At 42.3% G+C, this 9,857-nt stretch overlaps 1 protein-coding gene and 1 long non-coding RNA gene across 5 annotated transcripts in view; one reads left to right on the top strand and one right to left on the bottom strand.

The window, feature by feature from the left end:
* Positions 1 to 398: 398 nt before the first annotated feature.
* On the bottom strand, positions 399 to 2,037 carry LOC130454673 (uncharacterized). Its single transcript, XR_008912504.1, has 2 exons — positions 1,940 to 2,037; positions 399 to 1,023 (listed from the first exon to the last, which is right to left on the bottom strand). It is a non-coding gene; the product is annotated as an uncharacterized LOC130454673 (long non-coding RNA).
* TOPAZ1 (testis and ovary specific TOPAZ 1) overlaps positions 867 to 9,857 on the top strand; it is an 84,847-nt gene continuing 75,856 nt past the window's right edge. For 2 of the 4 annotated variants that reach the window (XM_056800399.1, XM_056800397.1), the window contains exons 1-2: positions 1,010 to 2,932; positions 3,280 to 5,758. In XM_056800399.1, coding sequence (XP_056656377.1) covers positions 2,305 to 2,932; positions 3,280 to 5,758 — 3,107 coding nt within the window. In that variant the 5' untranslated portion in view covers positions 1,010 to 2,304. Of the gene's footprint in view, positions 975 to 1,009; positions 2,933 to 3,279; positions 5,759 to 9,857 lie in introns of those variants that run through there. The other 2 variants (XM_056800400.1, XM_056800398.1) reach the window with 2 other exon arrangements.

The raw sequence follows: 9,857 nt of genomic DNA, 5'->3' as shown, positions 1-9,857 counted from the left end.
AACTTAGAAAATTTTTATAACTGTGATCAATGCAAGGAGAAACTACAAATCCAAAGGACTAAAGATGAAATATGCCACCCTCTTGAGAGAGATGAGCCTTTTACCAAGATGCTGGGAAAAGCATACATTTGTGGACACCAGGGCAGGAATTTTTGGTGGACTATGCATATGTTATGAGGGTTTCATATTTCATTTTTTCAATTGTTCAATTTGAGGGAGTAGCAGTGGAAGACATAATAAAAATCTGTTAAACAGAACAAAAAAGCATATTAGAATATCTTTCCATTCTCCCTCCTAATAAGGAGGGGGAAATACCATTTCAGCAATTTGTGACTATGTTTGGCAAAGTCCGGGAATTATGTGTATTAAATATATTAAAGAATGTAAGCACTAATAGATTAATATCACAATGGCTTCTTTATTTTTCTGATTCAAGTCTTAGATGGCCCATGTAGGTCCAAATAGACATGAGCATTAAAGGACATTTTTAATATTTAGCCAACAATTCATTAAGTACCTACTCTTCAAAGCAGTGTTTGGGGATGGGGGGAGGGGTTAGGAGAGAAGAGAAATGCAAATTATGACAGTTCCTGCTTTGAGCAACTTCTTCTAGAAGATGTAATTAGGCATACACTGATCACAATTTATGTTGCAATTAAATGCATGAAGTCTATGATATCAGATGAGGGAGGAATTTCATTCGTTTGGAGGATCAGGGAAGAGATTCATAGACATGATGGCATTTGAGCTGGATCTAAAAGGACGGTTTAAACCTTTCTAAGTAGGGAAGGACATTCCAGGCCTTAGAGACAGGGTGAGAATCGAAAAGGGGAGGGGGGTGGGGGTGGAGCGGGGATGTTGAATTGTCCGGTTGGAGTCCAGAAGTCGGATGGAGTGTGAGACGGCTGGAAAGGTGGACTTAGAGCACATACGGTGTCTCACTGGTCGTAATCACTCAAGACAGGAAGACGAAGGTCCAGGCCCAATCTGGTTTTTGCGGGTTTTTTAGAGTGAGAGTGCGGCCTGGAGTGGGTAGAAAAAGGCGTCTCAGAAAGCTGCAGGGCGGTAGAGAGGTCTGATGGCTGGGGTTGGGGGGATGGGGCGCAGGTGATGAGCCGAGTCCAGGAGAATGTCTCTCCTGGGCCCGGGGAGGGAGAGGAAGAACACAGAAGAGGCCCTTGAGGTCAGCTCCTGGCCAAAGACAAGGCAGGGGAGGCTTCGAGGTGAGGGCGGTAGGATGTCACAGGTTCTGTACCAAGGAGCTTCGACGCTGTCCCAGGGCATGGGAGAACCAGTGCACAAAGGGGTGGGGTCCTTTTGCCCGGCCTAGTGGGGAGCTGGCAAAGGGAGGACGGAGTCCTCTGCTCTCCGACCAAGGGCGTCACGGGTAGGTGGCCAGCCCTGCGCCCGGCTGAGGTCCGATCTAAAAGGCCCAAAGGGCCAACAGGGAGGACAGAGGGAGGGCTAAATGTCCAAGGCCCAGTGGGATAGGAGCTGAGGCGCCCAGCCTGGCCGGAAGGGGTGGTGCCCCACGAGGTGGAGGCGGGGCCTGGTGCCCTCTGAAGGTACTCGAGGCGGCCGTTGTGCTGAGGCTGCTGGGAGCCCAGGAGACGAGGGGTGAGAGGGTAAAGGCAGCTCTGAGGGACACGTCTTAGAGTGGGCCCGTCACACAGGGGGCGCTCCATAAGTGCTTGTTGTCCGGCTCTAGTCCTCTATGCAAGGAAGGAGCCTTACAGGGTAGCACAGTGTCTCTTCCCTGCTGGGGTCCTCCTCGGCACTGACAGGCCTCTTTCCCACTCCCCTTGGGCGCAGCCCTAGCTTTCATTCGGGATGTTGCCTGACTGATGGGGCCGCTCCTGCTCCCCGACCCCGCACCTCCCCAGGCCTTCCTGGGTCGGCCTCGCTTTCACTACTGTGACTGACTGACAGGTCTTCCTACCCTTCTCCTTCCGCTCCCACCCAGCGCTGGCCTCGTTTTCGCTCTGGATGCCGCCTGACTGACAGGTCTCTCTTGCTCCCCTCCCTCCCCCCCTCCCCCACCCCGCCCGCTCGCTTCCCCCAACCCCCTCCCTGCCTCGCTCTCGCAGCACGCCTGACTGACAGGGCCCTAGGCTAGGCAGGCCAGAGAGAGGGAGAGGGAGTGCCCCGCGTCACTTCCGCTTCCCGCCGGCTAGCCCATTCTGTGTGGAAAGCACGAGCCGCGAGCGCGGGAGAGAGAGGCTGGCTCGAGGCAGGGCGCGAGGCGGCGGCGGCCGGAGCCGGGGCGCACGTCGGGGCAGCAGCGGCTTGGGGGCGGGGCGGGCCATGCCGCGGTTGAGGTCGCGGGGCTCGAGGCCCGCGCGGCCCGGCGGCAGCGGCGACGACGACGGCGGCGGCAGCGACGAGGCAGAGCGGGAGTCGGCGTCAGGCCGCCGCCTGTGCACTCGGGCCTCGGCCTCGTCGGCGGGCCCTGGCCCGGAGCCCGCCTCAGCCAAGCGGGACAAGAGGCGGCGGAGGCAGCGGCGGGCCCGGGAGGCTGTGGCGGCCGCAAGTGCGGCGGCCACAACTGCGGCTGAGGAGGAGGTGCCGCCGCGGCGGAAGCGGGGCCGCAGGCCCGGCACCAAGGAGGCCCCGCCGGAGCAGCCTCGGGGGCGCGGGCCCTGTAGGGGCCGCAGCCAGAGCCGCAGCCGCAGCCGGGGCCGGAGAGGGGCAGCAGCCTCCTTGCCCACGGGACCCCGCCGAGCTGGGAGCGAGGCCTCAGGCGAGCAGAGCCTCAGCGCCGGGGCGGGTGGCGGTGAAAGGAAGGAGAGGAAGCGGCGGAGGCGCAGCGGCAGCGGCAGCCGGAGCCTCGGAGGGCGGGGCTTGCCCTCCCGGGCCTCAGAGCAGCAGCCACCGCCTCCCGGGGCCCCGGCCGCAGCCAGCCCCGAGCCGCAGCTGGAGTCCAAGGAGAAAGGTGGGGGCTTTTAGGGGAGCCTTGGCGTCAGTGAACTGGGGGTGTGATCATCCCTGTTCTGCAGATGGGGAGACTGAGGCTGGGACCTCATTCTGGGTGCCTCAGGCTCCTCCTTTCCCATAGCTGAGCTACTCATATCTGAGTTTATTCACTGTGGCTTTGTGTCCTCTTTCAGAAAGGGAGGGGTGGCTTGAGGAAAAGAAGGTGGCCTTTTAAAAAATTATTAAAATGATCTTAGCCACTCCCCTTAAAAAGATACAGTTACTTGAAGATTAGTTTAAGTTGAAAATTACTTGTTTACTAACTTTGAAAGCCATCTGAAATGTTGATTTTTGCTTTATATTTAGCAAAGAAAAAAATTAAAGAAGGTTCAAGTGGAAAAGATGAACTTCAGCCAGCAACTGACTTGAATTTCCCAGGGGATTGTAGCATGAAGGAATCATTAATCAGTTCTGAGTCTTTTCAAACAATGGAGCCCAATGGAATTAAAAGCATGACTTTAATGCAGACTTTGGGCAAGGAAGATTTGGTACCTTGTAATAAAAGAAAAATTAGACTCACAAAACCTAAAGGTTTGGAAAACCCATCTCCCAAAGTAACTGAAAATAAGGATGCACAGAACACTCTAGCAGAGTTCCAAGATGGACTGTGTAGGGAGAATTCCAATTATTCTCATAACAGCCTGTCACCTACAGTAGAAACAAGTACAGTGATTAAAAGTGATTATAATTGCCAACCCTTTTTAAAGGATTCTAGTGATGGAAGAAACTCTGCTTATAAAAGTGAGCATGGGCATGTAGCAGAAATGGCCACAAAGTTAAAGAGAGAAAATGTGGAGAAGAGTGATATGAATGGTAGCCCTCATCTTCTGCAAAGTGAAGAAAATATTGTGGGAGTAAAAAAAGTGTTAGAAGGGAACAAAGAAGGATTACACCAGAATAGAAATAATGGTACATTTTCTTGTCTTCAAAATACAAAAAACAAGCACTCCAAGGAAGTAAAAAAAGGGGTTGGGAGAAAACCCAGGAAAAGGATGAGATTGTCTGAAAAAATGGATGAAACAGTCACTGAGATAAGTTTCCCAAATATAGATAATAAATCAGATGAATTATTGTTGCAAGCAAAGCAAATGTTCACAGAAAGCAAAGAAACTTTAGAGTTTAAGACAAATTCAATTGCTTTAAGGAAGGGTTCCTCTATAATGGATAATTCTCGAAGTCCTCAGGAAGTTACTGAAGAGAAGAATCACAAGAAGATGAGTTCAAAACACCATGCAAATGATATAGTTGAGAAAACATTTGAACCTTGTAGTAGAAAAGAAAGAACTAAGACTGTTGCAGAGCCCTTTGATCATAAAAGCACAAAGCGGGATGAACACCTTAAGTTGGCAAAAAGCCCTGTAGTGAAAGTATCTCATGATATATTTGGTATTCCTATTTATCATTATGTTGAAAAGGAAGCTTCAGAAGAAACTGAGGAATTCAAGTTAAGCTGTAGAAGAATAGTTCCAATGACTGGTAAAAGAATTTGGCCTTGTTATTCATGTGCCAGGACATCTGTTTGGTCTCATAAAAAGGATACCTTAGTTGAATCAAATGCCTTTCCTTCTGGGTCTCAAGAAAATTTATGTCAAGATAATTCTGATAGGCTGCTTTTAAGTAATGAACACCTAGCTGATAACTCCAAATTAATGTTACAGAATTTTGTTATAGAGACAAAGAAAGTACCTTCAAGTAAAGAAAAGGTGGACATAAAAGCAGAGTTTTTGTCTTCCATTACTACAGGAACATCTCCTTCAATGGATATAGAAGAGCATATAATCAACAGTAACAAAAAAGGGAAGTCAGAAGATCTGAGTAGAATTGAATCAGAAGTGATTTCTAATGGCAGTGAAAATAATCATTTCACTAATATGACCCTACACTTGGCAGTAAATCCAAGAAAAGATAAAGGAATTTCAACAAAACTTAATCTATCCACTTCTCAAGATAATCAGGATATAAACAATAATGGGGGCAAAATTATGAGGCGGAAAGCAGCTCTTGCCCAACAGACACTTGCAGTGCCAAATTTAGTGAAAATGCTAAACACTGGACGGCTGACAAACTTTAAAATTCCTTTACTCAAGAATAAAACAGAACCTAAAAAGGAGTTAAATGTTAAATCAGAGAAAGAAGCCTATAGTCCCCTAGAGCTCCTTGACAATTTGTCTACAACAGAGATTAGGCAGAATAGGATGAAAGAAATTGACTGTACAGTAAATCCAAATCAGCAGTCTCTTGGTATCCCAGCTGATGTTACACTAATGCAAGCCAATCCTGATGAGATCTGCAGTAGAAACTCCAGTACTGTTTCTCAGAGCTCCTTGAAGCAAGCTAAAACCAACCCACTTGACCAACTTTCTGAAGTTGGCACAGAAGCTATATCTCCTATCTGTGAAAAGAATGATTTTTCTTCTGATTCCAGGTATACAAAGAAAAGCCCTACATGCTCACCTTCTACAGAACCTCATTTGTTTGATTCTTTTATTTCCTCTGGAGAAGTTGGTGGGGAAGCATCTAGAAAAAGCTTTGCAGAAATTAAAGTAGATTTTCCAGATATTCTTCAAGCTTATGAAGATGATGTCCTTGTAATTGATGTAATTCAAGATGATCCAGACCTCTTTGGAGTTGAAGGGGAACCTTTGTTTACTTCAGATGATGCTCTTAAAAACCAAGAACCTACTGGTGCTGAAGACTACCAAGAAATTGATTCAAAGCCTATGAAACTACCAGAGAAAAGAGAGCCAAGCAATGACTCTAGGTATGCCTGTCAGCATGTAAAAAGGTACCTTTTTAGATGCAAAATATTGTAGAAGTTCAATTTTTTTTTCTTTTAGGTGACACTATTTTCAGTTACCAATGAAGTGGGTGGTGGGTTTCTTTGGTTTTTTCCCAGGCCTTTAGTGTAATTTCACAGCAGAGTACTAAGACTAGGAATTAATTGATTAAAACAAGGTGGAAGTAAAAGTTAGAATCTTAGAATCATGGTGATGTAGGTTAGGTAAAAATATCAAGTGTATATGTGAGAGAGAACCTTTTTTTTTTTTCTTGTGCAACTGTTACATTTGGATAAGTTTTACAAATCAATAGTGAATATTAAAATTGCTTTTGTAATTAATGGAAAATGAGCAGTATTAGCAGAGAGGGTTCCTGATTTATTTTCAAGTTCCTATCCTTTTTTATACCTTCTTAATTAATTTCCTTTCCTGAAAGGTGCTTCTCCCTTGAATCTCAACTTTTGTTCTTATTGTTGGTTATTCAGATATTTAAAGTTCTTGGGTGGGTGGGTGGGGGAGTCTTTCTGTGGGGACAAGCTTTATCTGTTAAGGGAGAGGTTGCATCTTCCATTTTGCTTATACCTTTAAGTGAGTTAGCCTTAGTGTTTAATAAAAATATAAAAGCAGATGGAGGTGTAGAGGGTAATAGACAATATAATACTTGCCCTTAAGTAGACATAATTATGGTCGCCTTTTTCATTTTCCAAGCAGGAATGTTGACTTCATTAAGCTTAATACTTGATACTTAGCAGACATAAAAATGTTGTTAGGTACAAATATATTTCATTCCTTCATTCATCCCTACTAGAAAAAACTCAAAAAACTTGACTTTTATTTGAAACTCTGGTTTTAGTGAAGATGTCATTTGTAATTAAAGTTAGAAAACAGTACCTAGCACAGTTCTTTACCAAGAGGTGTACCAAAAATTTTTAAGATACTTGAATTTTATTGAAAACTACAGTACTGTACAATTCTAATCTTAAATGTTTAACCAATTTTTTTAGTTGTTACTGAATTCTAAAGATAGTATTATCATAAGAAAATAAGAGTTAAAAGGGACCCTACAGGTGAACTGGTACACTGAGATTATTTTTGGACTGAGATTCCCATAGTTGATTGCCCAAAGTCACATGTAGAAGAGCCAAGATTTTAACATAGGTCTTTCCTGACAGTGCTCTTTATACCATAATAACTCAGTTGTCAAGGGACCTTAGGTATAATGGATTTTAAGACAGATTTGAGTGCACAGTTCTCCATTAATGATGTGGGTAAGAATATAGAAATAATCACACATTGACCATCATCATTACATTTTATTTCAATACCTCAATACTTTGTGCTTTAGGAGACTTTCCCTAAGTTGAACTACTGTTCCCCATCCCCTGTCCAAAAACAAAACAAAACACCTGGTGGTCAACCCACATTTTAATAGAATGACTACTTTTCCTGTCTATCAATAGGTTATTTCAGTAGTGTTTTCTAATATTGGTCACAAAACAAAAATCTCTATATTCAAATACTTTTCCCTCAATATTGTGTAGTATTCATGCCAGGGAATAATTGCATCTCCTATTCTTGGTGATTGAGAAAATTGTAATTTAACAAGTTAATTTTGTTGTCTCTATCTCTGCATAAATGATCATGTTGTATACTATTTAAGCTTAGATAATTGTGTGAGCATTGTGCCAATCTGTGCCTGGCAAGTTACCCTAGAAGCCAAGTAGTCATTTTTTTAGTGTTCAGAAACTTAATTTCTTAATGATTTGGAGGTACAAAAATCTGTCTTAATTACTCTAAATCATACGGTGCTTTCCTTTCTTCTTTCACAGGCTCTGAGTTTGGTATTAGCTCTAAGAGTGGTATTATTTAGGAGATATGTGGTAGCTGGAGTACCTTTTTTCTCTTACAAGGGAAGCTTAATGGAGAATTTAAGAAGATTACAATTTCTCAACAATTCATATATATCTTCCGGCACGTACAACTTGATTTTGTGCCCCCCTTTTTTTTTAATTGTTGTAAGGATTTAGAAATAAAGGAGAGGTAATATTGACAATTTTTTAAAAGTTTTCATTTTCCATACTAGTGTGCTTTCTCACCTTTATTTTAGTTTCTCCCCCTGCAAAAACATGAATGGTGCTTGTAATAACTACTATTTTCTGAAGTAAAAAACTGAATGTTATGGCTATAATAGTCTTTGCTTAAACATACTTTCCTGATTTTGTGAAATGTTATTTCAATCTAGCTTTATTTGAGGTAACTTCATTTGGTTGTTCCAGAACCTACTCAGTCAGGAATCCTAACATTTCATCAAAAGTTTCTGCAATTGTTTTACAATTATATCTTTTAATGGGAATTTGAAAATATCTATTTCTAACCCATCAGACAGTGTCAGCCCGCTGAATTCCTATTGTAGTTTATATGGTATTTCTTTTTTTTTTTTTAATTAAGTTTATTTAATTAATTTAGAATATTTTTCCATGGTTACATGATTATGTTCTTTCCTCCTCTACTCTCACCCCTGTCCTGTAGCCAACACACAATTCCACTGGGTTTTACATGTGTCAATGATGCAAGATCTATTTTCGTATTATTAATATTGCCATTAGGGTGATCACTTAGAGTCTACATCCCCAATCATATCCCCATCAAACTATGTGATCAAGCAGTTGTTTTTCTTCTGTGTTTCTCCCACCACAGTTCTGTCTCTGGATGTGGATAGCGTTCTTTCTCATAAGTCCTCAGAATTTTCCTGGATCATTACATTGCTGCTAATAGAAAAGTCCATTACATTCGATTGTGCCACAGTATATCAGTCTCTGTGTATAATGTTCTCCTGGTTCTGCTCCTTTCATTCTGCATCAATTCCTAGAGGTCTTTCCAGTTCACATGGAATTCCTCTAGTTCATTATTCCTTTCAGTAGAATAGTATTCCATCACCAACAGATACCACAATTTGTTTAGCCATTCCCTAATTGAAGGGCATCCCCTCATTTTCTAATTTTTTGCCAACACAAAGAGCACAGCTATAAATATTTTTGTACAAGTGTTTTTCCTTATCTCATTCTGGTATAAACCCAGCAGTGGTATACCTGAGTCAAAGGGCAGACAGTCTTTTAAAGCCCTTTGGGCATAGTTCCAAATTGCCATCCAGAATGGTTGGATCAATTCACAACTCCACCAGCAGTGCATTAATGTCCCTATTTTGCCATATCCCCCCCCCAACATTTATTGCTTTCCTTTGCTGTTATATTAGCCAATCTACTAGGTGTGAGGTGGTACCTCAGAGTTGTTTTGATTTGCATTTCTCTAATTATAAGAGATGTAGAACACTTTTTCATGTGCTTTTTAATAGCTTATTAGTAGTTTTGATTTCTTTAACTGAAAATTGCCTATTCATGTCCCTTGCCCATTTATCAATTGGAGAATGGCTTGATATTTGTACAATTGGTTTAGCTCTTTATATTTGAGAAATTAGATATTTGTCAGAGGTTTTTGTTATGAAGATTATTTCCCAATTTTTTACTTCCCTTCTAATTTTGGTTGCGTTAGTTTTGTTTGTACAAAAACTTCTTAATGTAATCAAAATTATTCATTTTACATTTTGTAATCTCTATCTCCTGCTTGGTTTTAAAATCTTTCATAGATATGATAGGTATACTACTTTATGTTCACCTAATTTACTTATAGTTTCCTTCTTTATATTTATATCATTCATCCATTCTGAATTTATCTTGGTGTAGGGTATGAGATGTTGATCTAAACCTAATCTCTCCCATACTGTTTTCCAGTTTTCCCAGCAGTTTTTGTCAAATATGGGTTTTTTCCCCAAAAGCTCTAGGATCATAGGGTTTATCATACATAATCTTCCTGAGGTCATTTACCCCAAGTCTATTCCACTGAACCTCCCTTCTGACTACCATATTGTTCACCACTGCTTTATGATACAGTTTAAGATCTGGTTCTGGTAGGCCCCCGTCCTTCACATTTTTTTCCCTTATTTCCCTTTGATATTCTTGATCTTTTGTTCTTCCAAATGAACTTTGTTAAAAAATTTTTCTAATTCAGTAAAAATGTTCCTTGGTAGTTTGATAGGTATGGCACTGAATA

Source organism: Monodelphis domestica, chromosome 5 (genome assembly GCF_027887165.1).
Source record: "Monodelphis domestica isolate mMonDom1 chromosome 5, mMonDom1.pri, whole genome shotgun sequence".
Lineage (NCBI taxonomy): Eukaryota > Metazoa > Chordata > Mammalia > Didelphimorphia > Didelphidae > Monodelphis > Monodelphis domestica.
This window is presented reverse-complemented; position numbering and strand designations above follow the sequence as displayed.